This window comes from Dermatophagoides farinae, chromosome 4, assembly GCF_024713945.1.
Source record: "Dermatophagoides farinae isolate YC_2012a chromosome 4, ASM2471394v1, whole genome shotgun sequence".
Taxonomy (NCBI): domain Eukaryota; kingdom Metazoa; phylum Arthropoda; class Arachnida; order Sarcoptiformes; family Pyroglyphidae; genus Dermatophagoides; species Dermatophagoides farinae.
In genome coordinates this window covers 2,185,972-2,210,284 of record NC_134680.1, presented here as the reverse complement: position 1 = coordinate 2,210,284, position 24,313 = coordinate 2,185,972, and the positions used below count along the sequence as shown (strand labels likewise).

The window sequence follows — 24,313 nt, the reverse complement described above, 5'->3', positions numbered from 1 at the left end:
CTCACACGCTTCATGTATCCCATTGGAATATACCATTCATTAAAAATTTATAAATAATTTATCCTAGTGATAATTTTTTTACGTTTTTGATTTGGAAATCTCCAAAAAAAAAATTCAATGGAAAAAACTTGTAATAAAAGAGTATCATCGATCTGGGATGATTGTTGTTGTTGTTGTTGTTATTGGTACTAATATTTATTGCATCGTTTTTCTTCAGAATGAGGTCAGCATGAAAAAAAAATTTGAAAAAGAATGCATGTGATTCAAGTTGTTAGGTAGGTAGTTATATATATCAAACGATAGATAGATAGATACGAATCGGTAAGAAGGAAAATATTTCAATGAAATGGTAAGAAAAACAAAAATCAAAGACAAATCGTTTTGTTCTTAAACATTCTTTTTTTTCTTTTTCAACGAATCCACTTAATTCACACACTCACTAGCCATCGGATAAGTGCAGATGTGTTGTGTGTGTGTGTGTGTATGTGTAAAAGATGACCATCGATAAATGCTGATATAGGTTCTTGAGAAGAAAAGAAAATTTGTTTAAAATAAAAGAGAAGATTTAGAGCTGTTAAAGTCGGTCGATTATCATCATTATCATCATCAACAACAATAATGATAACAAAGAACAGATCGGACAATATAACAAATCGACTGATCTTGAGAGTGATTTCATTCATCCATTCATCTTATTTATTTCCTCGGGTAAGTGAGAGATATATTCCAGATGACCATATATTATAAAGAATGATGAAAAAATAGCCAAAAAAAGGGGGTGATTATACTCATACAGGGACCTGTTGATCAGATTTATTTTTTCGGTTCAAATAACAGAAAAAAAAATTACCACTACTGACCGATATAGACAATATATATATAGCTTCTGAATAGCAACAACAACAACAACAACAATTGAACATTTTAACTCTCGCTTCTGTGTTCGTGTGTGTGTGTGTGTGTGTGTATGTTCTGATTTTATTAGTTATGTTTATTATTATTATAACCACACCATTATTTTCTTCTGATAATGATCGAAAGATATTTTATTCTAGCGAATCAAATTGATCATGAATGAGATTTGTGTTTGATTAAAGATTTGGGGTTTTCAAACATTCATTTTTGTTTTGTTTTGATGAAAAAAAAATTGAATAAAATTCAAATTGGAATTATTCGTGTCAATAATCAATGTTTTTTTTTTAGATTTAAAACACGATTTTTTATTAATACAAGATTATTATTTATTATTATTATCTAATAAGAACCAATCACGAGAATGTGATGATAATGACGATTATTTGAAAATCTATTTCTTTGTTTTCAAACAACCACCACCAACAACAACAACAATAACAATAACAATAACAACAAGGACAAATGACGATCAAAAACAATTGTGTGTTCAGATAGGATTTAAAAAAAGAACAAAAAAATCAAAAATTTAAAAATCGATCAAAACTTTTTCCGTTCATTATCATCAACAATCAAGATGATGGTGATTGAAGGCGAAAAAATTAATTTAAATTTTAAATTGAGTTAACCATACATACACACATGAGATTTTTTTTTTGTTGATGCAACCACAATGACCACATGACACACGAATGAATGAATGGAAGCTATCAGATATATTGTTTCGAGAAAAAAAATGATGATTTAAATTTAAATTATCTTCAATACGATCAATCAATTGATCCGATCGATTGTATTGATTGATGTGGAAATGTTAATAATAATAATAATAGGTATGTTCTATTCGTGAGTGATCGATATTCAAAAAGAAAGATTTTGCCTACCAATATTGTGTGTGTGTGTGTATCACCATCGGATTTCGTACAGGTAGATGGATTTCTATCCATCCATGAAGAGATTATCGAAAAATTACTTTTGCTTGAATTTACTTCTATTAACAGTTATCTAATTTTAGTAACGTCATCATCCCCGAAACTCCCTCCCCCCGATTTTTTTTTGTTGCATTCGCCTACAGGAATCTAAATGACCAAAGAATGAATTGAATTGTACATGATCGTGTCGATTCGATTTACATCAATCATCATTATATCATTGTGAATAAAAACAAAAAGAAAAATAAAACGGATGGATGGATGTATAGATGGATAAGCAACAACAACAACAACAACAACAACCAATCGGTTAATAATCATTTAATTTATGTGAGTACATGGATGTATGAACTGAATTTCATTTTGTTTTTTTTTCTTTTTCTTCATCATCATCATCATCCACTTAATATTCCAAATTTCTAGCTTCTTCATTTTTCTTTTTTACTTCGAAATCGATTCGTTTCAAGATGCTATAACAACTACTACTATCTGTAGAGTATCACACCTATATCAATCAAATGTTTTTGTATATGTGTATCATTTGGATTATTAACCTAGAAAAAAAAATTCACCAATCGTCATCAACAACATTTGTTGACCTCATATAAATTTGATAATTTTTTTGTGTTGAAGCCACCACAGATTGGATTTGAAATGAAATAAAATGATCGATTTATTAGTTAACTGAAGTGGGTTGTAAAGAAAAAATTGGTTCAACCATGGCGTCAATGATTACCAACACAACTAGAATTGGAATGTGATGATGATAATCATCATGATCATTTTCAACAAAAAGAGATCGATAGATCATCCATGATGATCAATGATGATGATGATGATGATGATGATGATTACAACCACAAATATATGTTGACCGGAATATTTTTTTTTTCGTTATTTTTTTATTTGAAATGTTAGTGAGTCAGTCAGTCAGTCATTCTGTCAATCGGTCTGTCGGTCACTCTAAGTTCGAAAAAATAGTCTGAAAGCCACAGAAAAAAATGGTCAGATTGAATATTCAAAAATTCCGATCAAATATCAATCGATCAATGATCATGCCGATGTTGTTATTGGTGATGATAATTATAATGGTTGACTTTATATAGAGAAAAATCTGACGAATGATAATCACGAAAAAAAAATCAAAACTCCTTTTTAAAAATCTGATCAACATCACAACAGTTCCCGTTTGATCATTATTGACCATCATGGGTGATGATTATCATTATTTTTATTATTGATATCCGATTACATTCGATGCATTGTAACAATGATTTCTTTTCTTCTGTTACATTTGTGTTACCATTTATTTTATTCGATGATGATGATGATGATAGGATTGCTCTTATTTATGTGTTTAATTTTGGTGGTGCTGATGGTGGTGGTGCTGGTCAATCATTATCATCAATGGGTGCACAATCAATAATCATCGCTTGAAACTAACTGATCAAAAACTGATCGAACTACTTCATGATGCTGCCGACGGTTTCAATCAATATGTTTTAGATATTTCTAAATATTAATATTCATCACAATTAGAGGAATCCGGTTTGTTTTGAAAATGAATTTTTATCATTGATCATGTTCAAGGCTTTTTATTATTCATAAAACCCAATAATTTTACTTAAGAAAAAGCGTATCGATTCATAGAAAAAAAAATTCATTCAGTGCACATTCATTAGAAACTAGAACACACACACAAGCATGCATCAGATTTAATCATCATTATTGAATCAATTTTGTTTTAATTCACTTTGATTTGATTGATAATGATATGTATCACCAATGCATACTTATTCTATTCATTCTAATTTTTTTTCTTACATAAAAGATATCTCTCATTAATGATTAATTAAGTTTTGAAACTTTGTTACAATTTTTTTTTTTGATTGCGATGGAGAAAAGAATGGATTGCTGTAGCAAGAATTTTAACCAAAAATTCTCAACCAATCCAAAAAAAAAACGAGAAAGAAAAAGCCCAATTCCATATGGTAACATCTAATGAGGAATTGTTACAAACTTATTCAGAAATTTTGATCTTCTTTTCGGAAAAAAAATGTTTTACGCGATTATCAAGCTAGCCAAACCTCTTTTTCGTTTCTTTCTCCTAATTTTTTTTCTCATACTTTTTCATCTTATACCTGATTCAGTGAAAAAAAATAGTGAGTGTTAAACCATCCTGACCTGGTGGCACATCAAATTAAAAAAAAACTGGTGGTTGTTGTTTTTGTTGTTGTTGTTGTTCCGTTATCCATATCGCTGATGAACGAATGATGAAAACTTGATTATGCCCCTCTTATTATCAATGAAAGAATGTCGAGTTTTTTTTTTGGATGGTCGTCGTCGTCTCTTTAGTTTTTCATTTATTCTACTCATTTTCATTCAATCTTATTTGTTTCGATTTTTTATTCAACATCTCAAAATTTGTAAACAAAGAAAGAAGAAGAAGAAGAAAAAAAATACTTACTGACCACACATTCTGACTTGTTGCTGTAACATTTTCTTTTTTACTGCTTTCTTTTCATAGCATTTGACCAGTTTCTCTTTGGGTTTGTTGTTTCATTTTTATTTCTGGTTGTTGATGATGGTCGGTATTTGATATGCGTGTTGTTTGGATATTTAGTCAATCCTTTTTTTTCTATTTCTCTTGTTTGTTGGCCTCCACTGTTCATGAAATGATTATCACATTTTGTGTTAACATATTTCGTTATCTCGATACAGTTGCCGGATGATGATAATGAAGAAAAAAAAGAAGATCAAGAAGAGGGAGCAAAGAAAAAAGTGACCAAAAGTCAAATAAAATCAGTAAAGTAAAAAAAATGTTATGAAGAGAGTATGGTATAAAAACTTATATTCAAAAAAAATTTTTCATATCAAATGTTGTTGAAATAATTTGAATCATCATCATCACATATAACGTTGGTTCGCGGTCAATGTCGAAATATTTCACGAGCACTAAATGTGATCTGTTTTTTTTTCTGTTTTTGTTTTGTTCAATTGTTTTTGAATTGAAAAATTTGCTCAACAAATATTTTGAATTTCATCATTTAAAATGAATTAAAACAATTCATGATTTGTTAATCATTATTAATTAATATTGTTGACAATAATTAACATTATTTTTTTTTTTTGCGACCACCACCGCTCATCATCATCATCATCATTATCAGCTAATCATCATACACGTGTGTATATATGTGTGCGTGTGCGTGTGTGTGTGTGTGTATTTTGTGCATTTGCATCTTTTGATGTGCGAGTGTGTCTGGTTTACCAACTACAGATTTTTGCCAAACCAAGTGCCATAAATTCTTATTTAATTTAAAAATATTTAAATTGTAAAATTCCTCACAGAAGACACACATACACACACACAAACAACAAAAAATGATTCGAAAATATTCATTTTTCTTTCTTTTTCTTTCATCGGTAAGTTATTGATTGATTATTTTTTTTCTTGTTAGTTTTTCAATAATTATCGAACTTAATTATCAAAATGAAAAAAAAATTTTGTGTGAAATGTATGCATGTATGTAGTTGATGATAGTTAATGATTTGAAAGCTGAATTTTTTTTTTGTCCCATAACAACTACCCACCCGGTGTTGATGATGATGATGATGATGATAATTTCCGAATATGAATATCGTTCTAGGTCATCATCATCATACTTGTCATAGGCTAGCAATGTTGATAATTGTAATAAAAAAAAACAATGTGCATCAAAACAAAACACTTTGAATAACATGACAATATCAACCAAACAACCTGTTGATTTGTTTAATGAACGAACCAAAAAAAAAAAAAAAAAAAAAAAAAAAAAAAAAAAAAAAATAACAACAAGAGCCAACTTGAAAGTAGAATGATGTTTATAACAATAACCTTTAGACAAATGATAAAAATGTTGATAATGTTTAAAAGAAGAGAATTTCTTTCAACTTTTATTTATGATTAAATTAACGGTTATATCCTTCATCTAAAGAGATAGAGTGAGAGAAGAAAAGAAAGATAAAAATCTTAAAAAAATGCAAAATCTGATGATTTTATGGTACAATTTTTCTTCTTTTTTTTTATCAAAATCATCATCGTTGTTGTTGTTGTTGTTGTTGATGATGATGTTGAAGATTTTACCATTGCATATCTAAATGACATCTGGTCATTCTAAATTATTATTATTATTATTTTTAAGGATATTAATTCAAGGTAAACATCCATAATGGACAACGATGAAAATGATGACAATGGAAATTTCTTTTTTAGTAGTTTTTAATTTTTTTTTTCAATTTCTACATCTGGCATCCTAATCATCATCGTCATTATTATTGATCATTTTGTAACTTACTTTAAGTTGTATCTAGATAGTATTAGATCTACCTAACTGAAATGAAATGACCCTGAAAACTGTAACTGACTGACTGATTGACTGACAAAGTGAATGAATGGTCTTCATCATCATCATCATCATTATCAAGGATAATATTTGGGTCAAATTCATTCATTCATTTCACGTTGAAAAACAAAGTAAAGGGAAAGAAGAAAAAAAATTCTCCAAAGTCTGCGAAAATTTTTTTTTCTTCTTTTTTTTCATTCCTCATAATCATCATCGTCATTTGTAAAGCCAATGTTGATGAGAATCCGTGACTTGATTGGTGATTGGTGAATGTGAATATATATCGGACATATGGGCAAAGAGAAAAAAAAATGGATTTGTATTTGGAGATCGTGTGTGTGTGTGTGTTAATTAATTGTGCGGCAAAACACAAAACAAATCGTTTCCTTTTTCATCATCATCATCATCTATTTCGACCATATGTTCCATCGAAACATCATTTATGATGATGACCATCATTTAGTCTTTTCGTTATTATAATTTATTTTCTTTGAAATGTTGAGCTTCATCATTCATTGTATTTGATCGTAAAATAAAATTTTGAATAAATAAATAGATAACATTCAAATAATAAATACCATACTGGTAATAATATCAAGAAAAAAAATGACCGGCTATTTCTAATTTTTATTTCGAATAAAAAGATTCTTTATTCTTGCACTTTTTTTCTATTCAATAATCAAGTCCATTATTTGAAGAAAGAAAAAAAAAATGCAAAGTTCCGTTATCATCACCGTTTTGTTCACGAATTGAATGAATGAAAATTCATAAAAAAAAACATCAACAAACGATGATGATCAAATGACAACAATAATACTGCTGATGATGATAAATAAAATGATAATACCCGGTAGCCTATTTAGTTATGTCTCGACTTATCAGGATTTTTATTTTCGATCAAATCACAAAGCTGAAATAAATGAATGAATGAATGAATGAAAAAAGAAAAATTCAAGTGAGTAAACATTACACCACATTGTATTAAAAACAGAGAAAAAAAAATAAATTTCCTCTGACCAGATTAGAACAAGCCATTATTATTCAACTGTAAAATACAATATGCACCCACACCTAATTCATCATCATCGTAGCAAAGAAATCTGGATCATATTATCGTTGATAAATTGTTGTTGTTCGCATTCATTCATGTTGTTGTTATCATCTGTATGAGAGTATATGATTATAATAATAATAATAATAACCACAAAAAAATGAACCACAATTTACCTACCTACCTAGAAAAAAATGTTCGTTTAGTGCTTGTTGAACAACAATGTTAAGTAGAAACTGAATCCCAATTAGCATAAGCATCATCATCGTATTCAATTTACATATTTCATAATAATAATAATGATGATGATAATCTGTAACAAAACAAGATATTTTTTTTGTGTATAAAATATTGAATCGTGTCATCGGGTCGTCAGTTATTATCATTATTATATCTATAACAGAATAATTTACTTAGAGATTTAGCGACTGAGAGAAAGAGAGAAAAAACAAATCATACAAACTTACATTATATCCATAAATCCATTCTGTTGTTGATTCTTTTGTTGTTTGGTAAAAAAACGTGACCTTCGGTCGTTTATGTTTGAATCCGATCATCGACGAATTGATGATGCATTCAACATACACATACAATTTACATTCAACAATAAAATGATCGGTTATATGATTTGAAGAGAACCCTTCTTGCTTTAAATGAGGATACGACAAAAAAAAATTATGGCGATTATGGCGATCCGAATAATAATTTTGATCAAAAAAAAAAAATTATCTTCACAAATTTTGAATTCAGATATTTTTTTTTAGATGAAAGTTTTTTTCCACGTTTATTGGCTTCAGCACCCATCAAAAATGTATGGCAATTCAAATTGAGTGAGTGATGATGATAATAAATGGTTCGAGATAAGAATGAATAGACACACAATCTTTTTTTTTTTTTTTTTGCTTGTTTGTTTGTTATGATCATCACGATAATGTCGATTATGATGATGATGATGATGATGATGATTATGATTATAATGATAAAGGTAAATCATAATCGTTACATATGGTAATAATAATCCATTGATTTTGACCGACTAAGTTGACCCATAGCTTTTTTTGTATGTTTCTTGATATTCATCGAATATTTTTTTTTTTGCTATAATATAAATGAGGAAAAAGAATGTTTTCGATTATTATTATTTCTGCATTGATTGTCTTTTTTTTTGAGTAATAATAGCCCTCTATTTACACACACACACACATACACAAACAAACACAAAAGAGAATTATTATTTCCTGAAAATTTCGTATATCAAAAGGCTAGACATCATCTGCAAAAAAAAGAAGAAAAACTCAATTGACCAAACGAAACAAGAAAATAAGAAAAATTCGGGAATTGGGTGCGAAAAAAAAAATTATCAAGGTCAAGAGAGGGAACAGAAACAGGCTGTATAATATCAATCGTGTCGAATAAGATTTGATTTGATTTGATTCGATTGGATCGGATTGGCCTATGTGTTTTATATGAATGAATTTTGGAGGTAAAAAAAACGCCAACCAAAACCAAATCCATCGACTTAGAATATTGACCTCGAAACAACAACAACACCAAAAATCTTTAACATTTGCATTTTCATCATCCATTATCATCACAATCATCACAAGTATTCTTGTCAGTCGATGTGGATGATGTGAAATTTGAAAATTTGCATATATACAAATTCGAATACATATCATTGAAATGGATATGATGATGTTGATTCTGGGTGTGAGTGAAGTATTCAAATATTATTAGTCTGTGGTCGTCGGTCGATCACAAAGTTTTTCTCTTCACCAAATACCAATTCAATTTTTTTTTATAATCAGAAGAAAAATTTGGCCAAGTACCTTTTAGAATATTGGTCGATAAGTAATGGATGAGGTTAGAGTGGAAGAAAAAATTATCGATTGCATTCGATAATTTTTGTTGTTGTTGTTTTTTTTTATACAAAAAAAACTAGTTTCTATTTGGTCATCGTTGAATTGGATGACTAGATGGATGAGTGGTTAGTATGAAAATCCTTTTGACTTACCTCTTCATTGAAATAATCATATCATATCACATGTTCATAAATATTTAGCTTAAAACATCCATATATGAATGAAAATAACTCAACATTTCAGGTTCAAGGATTCAGATTTATGTTGCTGTTATTGTTGTTTGTTGCTTGAAGAAATTATTAATTGTTTACAACCCGAATAGAAACAACTAGGCCATCAGAATATGGATCATGAGGAGAATCTAATCTGATCATATAATAATTATCATGAAAATAGCCAAAATTCGAATCGATAATTTAATCGATCCGAATTTGGAACCAACAAACAAAAAGAAAAAATGAATGGCCAAACTAAATTTTCTATTCAGGTTGTTCAAAAAAAACAAAAACAAAATGTTTCGATGATAAATGAAGACATTGAATTTCAATTTCATAATCGATGGCCGATGATAATCAATGATGGCCATAATATTAATAATAATAACCATCGATTTGATGGTCGGCCAACTTGTTGCTCACCAATGATGATGATGATGATGATGATTATGATTTGGATTCCAAAAATATCTTTAAAAAAAAAATGCTAAAAGGCAAGAAAAACAAAACAAAAATTTTATGATTCCAATGGAATTTGACTTATTTTTAGACAATGAATGATGGTGGTGATGATGATGATAATAATAATAATTTTTTATGACACCAAACCACCATTGATGACATGTGTTACGAATCGTCGGAAAATTTTCCTGGCCATTTGGGTCAATGCAATCCATGGTCATCAAACACCTACACACATATATATGCACACAATATTTTGAATGATTGATTGATTAAACCATTAGACATTGTGTTCAAGAAACGAAAGCGAAACATTTTTGTTGTTGTTGTTGTTGTTGTTTGGACGGACGAATCACAAATTTGAAGCAACAATAATGTATGATAATTGTTTCCATTTCTTTTTGGTTTTTGTTTTGTTTTGTTAGTTTAAAAATTTGAAAACAAAATTCATCTTCAAAATTTGACGAAGAGATTTGATGCCATAATTATCTTTTTTTTCATCCATCCATCCATCTCGAATCAAATCGAATCGAATCGATCATCAATAAAAACAGCAGCAGCAACAACAACAACGATAACAAAATCGGCCATCCATCATATGTCGATCAATTTGATTCGATTTGTTTGTTATTGAATTGTTTGGTCTGATTATTTGTTTGTTTGTTACAATTCGATTCGAATGATCGATGACTGAATAATTTGATTTTTTCATTTCTCTTTTGATGATGATATTAAATTTTTACTTGAAAATTATCGTTTTTTTTTTGAAAAAAAATTCCATTTCAAAAATAACCAATTTTCTAATTCCTACTATAGTGTTTGTTAAATGGATAATCTTTCTATCAATTTATATTATGGTTAATATCGATCGATAGTCGATAGAAAATTATCACCATCAAATATATTCTTTGTACTCATTGATAATGATCATGATGAACAAATGAATGTGGTCATGTGTCATGTTGATATGTGTCGATAATCATCATCATCATCGACCATCATGTTGTTGATCATCAAGAAGAAAGAAAAAAAAATGGCTTGAAGACAAATGAATTTACAACAACAACAACAAAAGGTATCAAAACAGAATGTCTTCATAATAATTGTGTTTTTGAATCGGTTAAATCATTGGATATCAAATCGATGGCAGATCATCATCATCATCATCAACAACAACAATAAATTCAAATTCCCATGACGATAAATTATAATGACAAGAAATCGAAAAATTCCTCCGTTATATACGAATGACATTTGACATAATATCAAATTTAGAATTCAAAAATAAATCATCATAAAAAAAATTGAAACCAGAAAATGATGATCAAACAAACAAGACGTCATAAATTTGTCAGTTGCTTGTTAACCTCGATGACATTTTCGTGTGTGTTTGCGACATCTAAGTAATTTGTATATTGTTTTTATGTTCATACAAAAAATATCCGGTTTTTTTCCCTGCCGAAAAGAAGAAAAATCAAATTTAAATATCTGTTTAAGCATTTTGTATATTATTATGATTTTTATACCTGGTGATGTTGTTGTTTTTTTTTTTTTTGGCTGGTGACCCAAAGCCAAGTGTGTTCTCATATGATGATTATGATTTGCTGTATTTATATGGACGCATTTATACGACATAATGAGAATGATGATGATAAAGATGAACGTTAAAAAAATGCCATGGCTGTCGGTAGTTTATAAACTGGATTATCGATGTTCTTTTTTTTCTACCAACCATCTTATGTGTTTGTGTGTGTGTTTGATGGGCAACTGATGTAAACATCTTCACATTTTTATGGAATGGAATTTTCTGTTAACCCCAAAAAAAAGAAACAAATGATTATTACCTTGATGATGATAGAAGAGACGAAGACATTTTTAGTATTTTTCTTCTTGTTCATATTTTTCATGACTGGATAATGCATGTGCAGTCTTATTTAACGAACGACATGATGGATTTTGGAAGAAAGAAAAAAGGGTAATTCGTATTTACCCATTATAAAAAAAATTCAAAATCAAGATCAAATCATTAAGATAAATGAGCCGATTAAATTGAAAAAACAAACAAAAATTGAACAGAAATTAAAGTTAATTATGAATTATTTTTTCTTCAATTTAGGGGCCAAATTTATTACCTATCTATTTATATAGCAAGGCAAGAGGTTTTTGCTGTAATTTTTTGTTTGGATTTTGTCCATTTTTTCCAAAAAAAAACCAGACAGATTTAATTCACAGTTTGATGATACTATTAATGATTTTAAGTAATTCTTTTCACTGGAATATTTTCTTTCAAGTCAATTTTTTTCGTCGACTAAATTCATGTTCAAATGAAAAAATCTTGTCGATCAGTGGCTAATGATCCAGAAAAAAAACAAAAGAAAAAAATTAGATCATTTAAAAATTGAATCAAAAAAATCGAATTTGATTTGGATCATCATCATCATTATGTAGATCACGCGATAACATTGATCACGAAAACATAATAATGTTAATGATGTGGACGATTATGATGATTGAAAATTGATTGATTGATTGAAAGAATATATGATCCGTTGTCGAAACTGGTTGGATAATTCGAACTCGAATTTTTTTTTTGGATTTATGAGGAAAAAATCGGGCTATTTCGACCTGTTCATGTCAATAACAGAATGAAAAATTTTTTTTTGCGTGAAAACTGATTGTCACTTTGTTTGACAAGAAGAAGACGAAAAAAAAAATATTTGGTGAATGGCATTACCATTATCCCGAATTTATTTCCCTTCAACGAAGATGACGATCATGACCATCATCATCCACATCAATGGGTAAACCGAAATGAAGATCAAATACTAATACATGGACATAAATAATCGATTTATTTTATCTTTATTTTCCAAGCTATTAATAGCATTTGGAAAGAGAAAAAATATTTAATTCATTTGAATTTTTTGTTTCTCGTCGATCAATTTCCTACTTCATCATCATTATCAATAGAGGAATAAAATGAGGATATCGATATCGAAGTTATCCTAACCGCCGATTCATCTTGAATCTTATACATTGGCATGAAATGCTGCTAGATTTATAAAAATGATAATTAAGATCCCGGTAAATGAATGGTGGAAAAAAATTTTTTTTTCTTCCAACCAACTATCAAAAAAATAATTGTCGGTCAGTCGGTCTAAACATCTACCACCAACAAATTCGTTGACCGAATTTACCGATTATCAACATCATCATCATCATCATCCATAGATAGCCGGGAAATAGAAAAATGAACGATTAAAAAAACCGGTCGATATAATCGTGATTTCAACAGCCGAATTTTTTTCTCTTCTCCATAATTTATCGGCTACATTTGACCGATTCGGATTGGAATTCGGAAACACATCGAACATGCATACAAACATTGCAAACATTACTTCGTTCGAAAGAATGCAAAACAAAATATAAAAAAAAACGGGAATTAATTTATCGCATATCAGCTTGATATTAATGATGACCGATAGTAGTGGTATGACTAACCCTCAACAACCGCTTTGTGGTACCATTACAACTATCATTCGAATCATTGATATAATTGAGCACCTGAATTTTAATATCTTGAACCATCGGAACATGTATCATTCATGAATGGATATCTGACGATAGTTATGGTGATGATAAATATTTTTGTTTATGTGAAACAAATAACTTGATCATCTCATCATCGATCGATAGGAGGGAAAAAGACAAGAGAGAAACAGGGTCAGTAATCAAAGTGAAGGTCAAAGTCGAATATTTTTCTCCGATTTTTTTTTTTTTTTTTTTTTTTGGTTACCGTTCCCGTGTGTAAGAGATATTTTTCGTATAATAATTTCAATAATATTAATCAAATGCAAATAGGTTAATCTTTGATTGAATATAAATGACTTTGATATATTCAATTTTATTGTTTTTGTTCGTTACTATAATTTTAAATTAGAAATTGATGATTTTGAAATTGAAATTTTTCAAAATTTTATTTTTTTTTTTCTTCACAGGCTTGTCTATTGTTTGCCATTGCCGATCATTCCATTGATTCACCGACACATAAAAGTGATGATTCTATTGATGTTAGTTCATCGATTGGTGTTAGTAGCCATCATCATGATGGTAGTAATGGTGGTGGTGGATCCGATGGATCCTCGAATAGTGGTAACAGCCCACAACATCTGATACCCGGTATGGTTGAAGATCTACTTGCAAATGAATCAACAATGGATGGATCGATACGTATACCAAGTCCGATTGGACCGGCATCATTATCACATGCAGCCGTCGTTGATTCTGAATCCGATCTTATGGGGGCTGAATCGGATTCAAAATTTTCTCTTTCCAAATTGAAAAGACCGGTATGATTTTGATCATTGTTGATTTAAGAATAGTTTGTTATTATAATTAATCATTTTAGTTTGCTCGACTTCCGTTTGATCTCCGATTTAATACACGATTTTTAAATGGCCCATTAATGACATCCAGTTCGAATATGTTACGACAAGTTCATCATTCACATCCTCCACCGCCGCAACCAATGCGTGGTCCAGGACCACAAATGATGCGTCAACCAGGTCCACAAAATATGCGACCATCATTTCCACCAAATGGACCAAATCCAGGTCATCGAGGACCGCCACCACCACAATTTCAACAACACCCACCACCCCCAGGATATGGTAGTCATCAACCAATCTTTAAATCATTACCACCACATGGTTCAAATGGAATTATGCAACCAGGACCAAAATCATTGATGCCTCCTCAACCACAATCACAAATGATGCATCATCAAGGTCCACCACCACCACCACCACAGCAACAACAACAACAACAAGGTCCACCTGGATCACCAGCTCATATCGATATTGAACCAGTAGGTATGAGTGGTATTGATCCAATGGTCCACACTATTGCCGAATATATCGATTCAGGTGATGATAGACACAATGAATTGATCAACGGTAATATATGATATATAGTTTCCAAACTCAATCTCATTCTAATTTGTATCTTTTACATCCAGATTACGATCGTCAAACATCATCTAATGAAATATGGCCTATTGCTCAGCCTGAATTAGCTAAAATTGTTCATTTAGATGTTAAATGTGAAAAGAATTTCATGAAAGTATCAGTTGAATTTGATCGTCCATTCAATGGTATCATCTTCAGTAAAGGACATTTTAGTCAACCGAATTGTATCCATTTGCCATCCGGTTCTGGTCGTTCATCAATTTATTTCGATATACGAATCGATAGTTGTGGTACCACCGGTAATATGGGACCAAATTCATTGACAGCCTATGGCAATGTTAATGCTGGAAACTTTTTCGAAAACACCGTTATATTTCAATATGATCCATTCGTACAAGAAGCCTGGGATCAGGCGCGGAAACTTCGATGCACATGGCATGATCAATATGAAAAATCCGTATCATTCCGTCCATTCCCAGTCGATATGGTCGATGTAGTTCGAGCCGATTTCGCTGGTGATAATGTCGGTTGTTGGATGCAGATTCAAGTTGGTCGTGGTCCATGGGCAAGTGAAGTAGCCGGTATTGTAAAAATTGGCCAAACAATGACAATGGTATTAGCTATCAAAGATGAGGAGAATAAATTCGATATGTTGGTCAGAAATTGTGTAGCTCATGATGGCAAACGAGCACCAATCGAATTAGTCGACACCAACGGTTGTATTGTACGATCGAAACTTATGTCTAAATTTACGAAAATCAAAAACTTTGGCTCAAGTGCATCGGTGTTGAGCTACGCACATTTCCAGGCATTCAAATTTCCCGATTCAATGGAAGTACATTTTCAATGTACCATTCAGATCTGTAAAAATAGCTGTCCGGAACAATGTGATCAATCGGGTCAATCGAATATTCATTATATTAATCATCAGATCACTGGTACAATGCAAAATCTACAAAACCATCGAGATATTATGGGCGGTAGTAGCGGTGGTGACATTTATCTTAGTTCGGATTTGCCATCAGCGGCAGCACAAATCGGTGAACTACCTGGACGATCGGATAATAGTGTATTGGCTCGACCTCGTGAAGTTCGTGATGTAAGTGGTGAATTGAAAGAAATCCTTCAAGAAACAAATGTAACCGCAGCTAAAGAGGTTGGTGTAGAAAAAGTTATACGTGTCATATCGACTGGTGATCTTAGTTTTGCTACATCGGATAAATTAACTGCCGAACAACAATCGATTATAGAAACGAATGAAACATCTAATGGAACATTCAGTAGTCATCCTCATTATCGAATTGGGCCGAAATCTTGGCTCTCGGAAAAGATAAATGAAAAAATTTGCATGTCATCGATTAATTTTCTCGTATGTTTCGTAACATTATCGACTTTGGCATTATTTTTCTGCACTTGTTCAGTGGTTATGTGTTGCCGTAAACGTTCAATTTATGGTGATCATGCGGCTGCAGCTGCCATGTTACATGGTGCCGTACATTTAAATGGCAAATCTTCAAGTAAAAAAACTTCGGCCAAAGAAGCACAGTTGATTAAAAATGGTAAACGTAGTAAACATGAACAGAATAGCCATGATAGTAGCTATGGATCACAACAGACGGTCATACCGGTCATGTCGGGTAATGGTACAAATGGTGGTTATCTAAGTAGCTCATCGATATTATCACCACGGGTACAAGCAACAGCCGGAGGTACAAATGGCTATGTTATGTATCATTAAAAACTGAACCGATTTCAACCAAATCAAAAAAAAAAAAATTTTTTTTCTCCAATTATAATCAATCAATTTTATATGGTGATCATCTTTGGACATTATGAATGACCTATATGCATATATCCATAACAAAGTCCATAAAAACCTTTGACCTTTTTTTTCGATGCAAAAATCAAGCAAAAAAAGCCCTCATCATCATCATCATCATCATTATCATCAACATCATTTTAATTTATTTATTAATCTTTCATTCATAACACACACAAATCTACTTCATATATTGACGACAAAATCCAAATCCACACATACATACATATACAGAAATCCTGCAGCTAAAAAAATTTCCGATTTTTTCTTTCATTTTCACTTATTCATCCCTTTTTTTCAATCTCATTTTTTTTTTCATTGTATAGAATTTTATTTTATATTTTTTTTACGTTTAACATTCATTCCTTGATGAATGATTGAATTTTTTCTCATCATCATCCTCATTATGATTTTTTTCCCACTTCTTAATCATCATCATCACTTGCTTTTATTTTCCTTATTATTATTTAAAATAAAATATGAATAAATTTTGGATCTATATCAGAAATATCAGATCAATTTTTTCCCTCCACGGTAAATAGATGAATGATTCTAACGGGAAAAAATTTTAAATTTTTTTACATAATTCGAGTTCATTTCATGATTATAAGGAATTTATGCATTTTTATCTGTTATGTGTGCTGGTTTTTTTTTCTGCTAAATGTTCATTTGAATATGAATTCATGCGAAATTAATCTTATCTTCATATACGGCAACCAATATCATGAAACAATAACCAGAAATTATTCCAATATTTTTCATAAGAAATGATGTCCACCATTGTCGAGTGGAAATTGAATTGGTCATCTCTTTAAGCTCAGGTAACTATAGGTTGGTAAAATGGAATGTAAAAAAAAATTCCATTGTTTTTTTGTCAGTTTAGTATTTGCATAACATTACTTACCATATCACAGAGTGCGATGTAAAGGAAAAGACCAGCACATATGGCCAAAGCCCATCGATTAGCCTGATCCGAACTGCCCAACAATAGGCCAATATAAAGTCCAATGAAACAAGTCAATGCGGAAACAAAATTGATTGTTGCTGCACGTCGTACAGACATTCCGGTCGATAACATCACAGCAAAATCACCAAATTCATGCGGTAATTCATGACAAAACACAGCAATAGATGTGGATAATCCACGTGAAATACTATTTGAGAATGAAATTCCGATTGCAACACCATCCAGAAGATTGTGTATGGAATCGCTAAGCGTAATAATTAATGCTAATGATGTCATTCCCAAACAGATGATACCACCATCATTTTTACTATCATCATCATCATCATCATTTTTAGTAGATATTTTATCAACGATCAATGTTGTATTTGAATTTGATGATGACAATATTGATGGACTTAACGTGTTGGCTGAATCTTCGATTTTATTATTAGAAGATATTAACATATTCGTAATTGCCATTGCTGTCGGTGGCATTTTTGATGAATCACATGAAGACTAATAATAAGAAAAAATCTTATAATCTTAGCATTCGATTATATGGGTGATAGATATTTACCTGAATCGATAATGTTGAATCTTTCATTCGATTATTGTTTGAACGTGTAGCATCACTTGTGAAATGTCCATGATGATGATCATGATGATGTTCCTGATGATGATGATGATGTGGATAATGTTGTTGATGATGATGAGAATGGCCGGATTCTTTAGCGGATTTTTTTCCATCCTCTTTCAATTTGGCTAATGCATTTGAGATCACTTCGAAAAGAAATAGTACATAAATTGATGCAGAGATGGCAACCATAAACCAAAGAAATTCGAAATGATTTTCATCATTATGATCATCATGGGGATTGGTTGAATTTTTTTCATCATGTTTATCATGTGAATGAATACCAAGAACGGCTGGAATCAGATGAAATAATGCATCACCAGACATTGAACTAAATGCTAAGCCAATCAACAGCTGTATGGTCAATGTAAATGCACGACTTTTCAGTATTGGTATGAGCAATATACCGGCCAAAGATGATAGACTTATGATGAGAACAGAAATATTGCCATATAGGATAGCTAATAATTAATTGTTTGAATTTATTTCAAATTCAATGTAATGAAATATATGAAACAAAGTAAAGTGTAAAAAAATTTAAATTCCAAACATAAAATTGAGCTTACCATTACTAATGTTGTTGACATTTTCCATCTTTTCAACCAATTTATCGTCAGCATGATTAAAATGATGACTAGATTCAGACTGAAGTCTTTCATGTGATATTTTTCTTTTTATAACACCATTATCATCATTGCCGCTATCGATCATTATACGTTCACAGGCTTTCGAAAGAATTTGCTGTAGAAAAATTGGCGCTAAATATTCAAGTTCTTTTTCAGTTAATAAATTCACTTCCGAAGAATTTTTAGCATCGTTTCGATGTTTCATATGATGTTGAATTTGTCTGATTCTTTCCACATAGAAATCATATTCATAGCATTCAATATTCTTTTCAATTGGATCATCATTATTTTCAATCGAATTCATAAGAAATTTAACCTGATGATTGTGGTGATTCTCGTGTGGTGCAGATCGATGTTCACGATGTCGAGTTACGGTTGATTCATGATTCGATTGATTGATTAGACCACCAATATGTAGATCATTGAGTAATCTGGCCAATCCATATTGATCAATGATTACGAGATTTTCGTTTGAAAATGATGAATGTATAGCAGATTCAGATGTAGAACGTTTTATACCATATCTATCGATTATATCACGCAAAAATCTTGATTCAAATAATTCAATTCTTTCACCTTTGACCAATCGATTAACAATGATTAATGCCATCGTTTCGATAATTAAACCAGGATCATTATTATTCAAATTATGGATACGATTCAGATCATCGATAATATTTTCACGTCCAAACCATTTTTCCAATTTCATCGATATATTTGATGATGATGTGATCGGTGGTAATGAAATTAGATTACGATTTAAATGTCGTAATAGATTATCAAGATTTTGTATGAATTCAAATGAAAACATTGATAATGATTTTTCACTTTTATTCATTGTACGTTGTGATTCGGCCAAAAAATCCGGCATTAATAATGATAATAATTGTTGTCGATTTTTTTCATAATAATTAATATGATGATTTGATAATGAATCAGGACAAATCGATTCTTCTTTAATGATAGTGATGAGAAAAAGTGAAGAAAGACAAAAAAAACAACATTAATAAATCTGTATCAATAACTGCTGCTATTGTTGTTGTTGTTGTTGTTGTTGTTGTGGTAATTGAATTATCTAAATTATTATTTTTACTTTTCCTACCAATTGGAAATGTTTGGATGATGAAATTTTTTTTTTTTTTTGTTTGGAACAAGCAAACGAAAAAAACAAACATTTTTGTTTTTATTTCTCATAATGAAACAAAAACAATGATACAATAACAACAATTTCGATGATGATGATGTAATCGATGTTTGTTTGTGTGTGTGTGTGTGTGTGTGTGTGTGTGTATGAGAGATTTTCTTGTTTTTTTTCACTAACAAAAATCTATGATTAAAAATTTGACATTTTGTTCTTGTCAGATGTTATATCATTGTTGTTTATTTTAAATTTTTTTTTTCTGTCATGCTTGCTTTATTATTTTAACTGTTTAACATTTTGGTTCACTTCAATTCATTCAATCATTGATATTTCATCACAATACAATTGTTCAATACACATGTACTATCTATTTATCTTTTTTTTTTTTTTTTTTTTTGGTTATCCTTGAAACTTATCTTATGAGATTTATTAGTCTATCACCATCATCATCAATCTGTGGTTATGGTGATGATGATGATTATGAAATTTCCATTACATTTTTCAACAAACAATTATGATGACATTGAATGAAAATGAAACAAAACATTAATTTTCGTTTCTATTTCTCTCTCATACACACATTGTTATACTAATAAAATATCAAATGAATAACAATAACTTACTCGATAATCGACATTCAAACCATGAATCTAGATGATGTTGTTCCACCATCTTACCTTGATCTTGATTTTCATCGTCATCAATCAACGAATTTTCTTCCGTCCATTTTTCACGAAAACGATCTAAACGTATTATATTTGTTAATAATATGGTTGCCATACGACGTCGTTGGTTTGATGTAAGATTAATTTGTTTGGAATGATCATTTTGTTCTATCATAATACGTACATTGGCCATTGTGGCCAGATTATCTAGATTGGCTAGACACTAGTTCAAAAAAAAAAATCAATCAATCAAACGAATTACGACATTTTGTAATGACAATCGGAATGAAAAAAATGAAAAAAAGAGTTATTATAAAAGATAATGACATTCAAATTTCAAATTAAATTGTCATTTGTAGATAAGATTTGAAATTATATAATAGATAATTTCCATAATAATGAAAGAAAAAAAATGGCCATTGGCATAACAATTTAGATTTCGTGAATTGAAAAAAAATTATCATTATCATTATCATCATATATATAATGATAATGATTACTTTTACGCAATCTTCATCAGAAAAAAGGAAACAATGATAAGGAGAGTGCAACAGCAACAACAACATCCGTATCGATGAGAAAAACAAAATTTCTGCCATCAATTCGTTCGATTTGTGTGTGTTTTTACTTGGTTAGTCACAAATGCACACACACACACACACACATTTTAATTTTGGGATTTACCTGACAAGTTGATTGTAAACAATGTTTCAATAATGGTTGAAATCTTGAATTAAATCGTTTCATCCATATTTCAGCTTTTGTGTAGTTCGATATTTTTGGATGACGTTGATGTTTTTCCGTTATGGTTGAATGATGATGGTGATGATGATTTTCCGCCGATGTCGATGATAATGGCAATGAATCATCAATAATTGATGATGTTAATAATGGTTGCCAAACAATGGCTAAAATTATAATGATGATAATCAAATTAATCGTTGATAATGACCAGATTCGATGATCCATTATTGATATGTGTATTGTAGATGATAAATTGATTTTTTAAAAAAAAGGATTCAATAAAGAAGACAAATTTTGAATGACACAAAAATTATCACATAAAATTAGCAATATGACATCCACACACACACACACCAAATAAAATAAAATGTTATTAAGGCCAAGAATGTTTTAAATTTTCGAATGTCAAAAATCACGTCTGTTCATTTTCATTTGATAACAAAATATAACTGATGATGATGATGTTCGATTCATGTTTGATGGATGAAATATCGATATCGATAAAAGAGAGAAAAAACTGTTTTTTCTGTTTTTTTTTTTTTTTTGATTTTGAATCAGAATGCAACACAAACAAACAAACACACACACACACACACATGAAATGCAATCATCACCGGATTTCAAAAATCAAATTTTCGAACAAGAAAAAATGAAAAGAAATAATAAACAGAAAAAAACGGAAAAAAATGAGTGATTCAAGAATCGATTCGATTCGATTTCGAATCATAAAATTATCGACAATTCAATTAAACATTGAATAATAATCGATGATGTATTATCGATTCAATTGTGTTGATTATTTATTATATCGATGATTATTAATTAATTTGATCCAATCGAATTAATAGATCAATACTAAATCGTTTGTCGATTTGTAACGATAATGATAATGTGGCAATCAACGTTCGCATCAAATAACTGAAAAAAAACAGGCCGTTATAGATATATATTGACTACTTATATATGGTGGATATAAAATGAAATGGACAATTTTCATTTCATTTACAACCAACACACGAACATACAGTATAAGAAGATAATAATAATAATAATAGGATCTACGTATTTTTCGTAAATGTTTTCATTTTCATTGAGAGAAAAAAACCAATTAACATGCGCCGGCCAATTGGATTTTTGTGATTGTTTTCTACTGTTTGTGTGTTTGTGTGTGTGTGTATGTATACAATACATTTCATTAGAGACAAATAGATATACGGTGATGGAAATTTATAGTCAAATAACATTTCAATGACTCCTGTCTATAATGATGATGATTATGTTGATAATGACAACAACGGTAAAGAGAGAGAGAGAAATGTTAAAACAACAAAATCTTTTCTACGTTTTTCATCATCATTAAATTGAATTTTATTTAAAAAAAAAAATGACAACGACACCATCTTTTTTCTACATCATCGATAGCGATGATAATTTTTTTCTCGAATAAAAGGATGAATGATGAATTTTATGAGATTTAATTTGTTGAATGATAAGTGTGCATTGCATCCGGAAAAACAAAAATACAAAACAAAAAAAAAAACAATGAAATAAAATTTCGATTAAATCAGTAAAAGAATCTTACCACGATGATGATGGTGAAGATGATAATTTGGTGATTTCAATATGATGATGGTTGTTCAATTTCTTCAATTCATAGAATTTTCACACGCACACACACATACACACATGGATAAATTCGAATACAATCAATCGATTAATAATATCGGTTGTATCGAACGGATATGAAAAAAATCGAATTTTCTCAAATGGCCAAACAATTTTGTAAAACTTCAGTCACTGCTGTTTTTTTATAGTAGCTAAAGATTCTAACTAATTTGTCGTCTTTTATTTGTTTCAATATGTTCATGAAGAATTTTTCCACTTCAAATTATCAATAAAATTGGCCATTATCAAATGTGTTGGAAATGGCCAATTTATTTTGGGTGATAACGATAATGACACATTCAAGGTTATCCAGTTTTTTTTTCTTCAAAAAAAAAAAAAATGACCACTAGTAGTATAGTGTGAAATGAAGAATGAAAATAATAATAATAATCGCTATATGATTAAATTTGATTATCCATCCATCCATCAATCCATTGGGCTGTCTTGAAAATGAACTTTTTTTTCAAAAAAAAAAAAAAAATTTCACAAAATGAAGAATTTACTTCAAGCACATAACCTTTGGATAATAATGAGAATTATAATTAAAATGGTGGCAATGTGTACATGCAAAACTTGTATTCAATATTTCCGATTAGGAACAAATTATTTACTCGGTGACCACAATGTTCATGTATGGTGATCATCATTCATACATTCTAATTATTAGAGCTACATAATTTAATAATTTTTTTTTTAATGAAAATTCTTTTTCCATCGTTATAACAACAACAACAAAAAAAAAATCACACACAATTCATGAAAAAAAACGAATAATTAATTAGGTCATAAAAAAATAATAGTTTCAACAATGGATTATGACTAAAAAAAAAAAATTTACAGCATTTTGCGAAAAAAAATCACCACCACCACCATCAACAGTAATAATGATTTTCAAATTAAAATATCACTGTCATCATTTTGAATTGGAAAAATTAAAAAGTCAACAAATAAAAAAAAATCATAAAATGAAAATGATTATTACAACCACGATAAACAACAATCTGTCAAGGTTATCCGTGTATGTTTCTTTATTGAATTCAATTTGTACGAAAATTTCAGAATTTGAATTTGAAACACCAGCGGTACAAAAACCACCACCATTATCAGTAATATAATGTATAATATTCATTCAAATACAACGTACGTATACAACTAATTACTTATTGGTTATCATTTTTTTTATGATAAGCTCATTATTAATCCAATTCACGTATCGAATATGATGATGATGATGATGATGGGCGTAACAATGAATACGAAACCCATTTTTTGGGTCTTATGATCATT

The 24,313-nt window shown here is 30.0% G+C and overlaps 2 protein-coding genes across 4 annotated transcripts; one reads left to right on the top strand and one right to left on the bottom strand.

The window, feature by feature from the left end:
- Positions 1-541: 541 nt before the first annotated feature.
- Positions 542-17,100, top strand: LOC124500444 (uncharacterized). 2 transcript variants are annotated; one of them, XM_075730211.1, is made up of 6 exons: positions 542-708; positions 1,988-2,174; positions 2,268-5,270; positions 13,818-14,168; positions 14,228-14,774; positions 14,837-17,100. In XM_075730211.1, the coding sequence occupies exons 3-6, from the start codon at positions 5,229-5,231 to the stop codon at positions 16,522-16,524; spliced, it is 2,628 nt and encodes an 875-aa protein (XP_075586326.1). In that variant the 5' UTR covers positions 542-708; positions 1,988-2,174; positions 2,268-5,228; the 3' UTR covers positions 16,525-17,100. The 2 variants fall into 2 exon arrangements, with proteins under 2 accessions (XP_075586326.1, XP_075586327.1); XM_075730212.1 differs by lacking the exons at positions 542-708; positions 1,988-2,174; positions 2,268-5,270 and adding an exon at positions 12,493-13,542.
- Positions 16,379-22,986, bottom strand: LOC124489820 (uncharacterized). Of its 2 annotated transcripts, XM_075730210.1 has the most exons (7): positions 22,944-22,986; positions 21,302-21,887; positions 20,576-20,840; positions 18,752-19,765; positions 18,129-18,646; positions 17,510-18,067; positions 16,379-17,430 (listed from the first exon to the last, which is right to left on the bottom strand). In XM_075730210.1, exons 2-7 carry the CDS (start codon positions 21,584-21,586, stop codon positions 17,287-17,289), a joined length of 2,784 nt encoding a protein of 927 aa, XP_075586325.1. In that variant the 5' UTR covers positions 21,587-21,887; positions 22,944-22,986; the 3' UTR covers positions 16,379-17,286. The 2 variants fall into 2 exon arrangements, with proteins under 2 accessions (XP_075586325.1, XP_046908168.1); XM_047052212.2 differs by lacking the exon at positions 22,944-22,986 and having other exon boundaries at positions 21,302-22,574.
- Positions 22,987-24,313: the final 1,327 nt, after the last annotated feature.

Bases quoted from the DNA above. Each gene is read 5' to 3' on its own strand.
- LOC124500444 (XM_075730211.1), top strand. From the start codon at position 5,229: ATGATTCGAAAATATTCATTTTTCTTTCTTTTTCTTTCATCG. The intron at 5,271-13,817 runs GTAAGTTATTGA...TTTTCTTCACAG, and splicing joins TCTTTCTTTTTCTTTCATCG to GCTTGTCTATTGTTTGCCAT. The intron at 14,169-14,227 runs GTATGATTTTGA...TAATCATTTTAG, and splicing joins TTTCCAAATTGAAAAGACCG to TTTGCTCGACTTCCGTTTGA.
- LOC124489820 (XM_075730210.1), bottom strand. From the start codon at position 21,586: ATGGATCATCGAATCTGGTCATTATCAACGATTAATTTGATTATCATC. The intron at 20,841-21,301 runs GTAAATCCCAAA...TTTTTGAACTAG, and splicing joins GTTTACAATCAACTTGTCAG to TGTCTAGCCAATCTAGATAA. The intron at 17,431-17,509 runs GTAAGTAATGTT...ACCAACCTATAG, and splicing joins ACATCGCACTCTGTGATATG to TTACCTGAGCTTAAAGAGAT.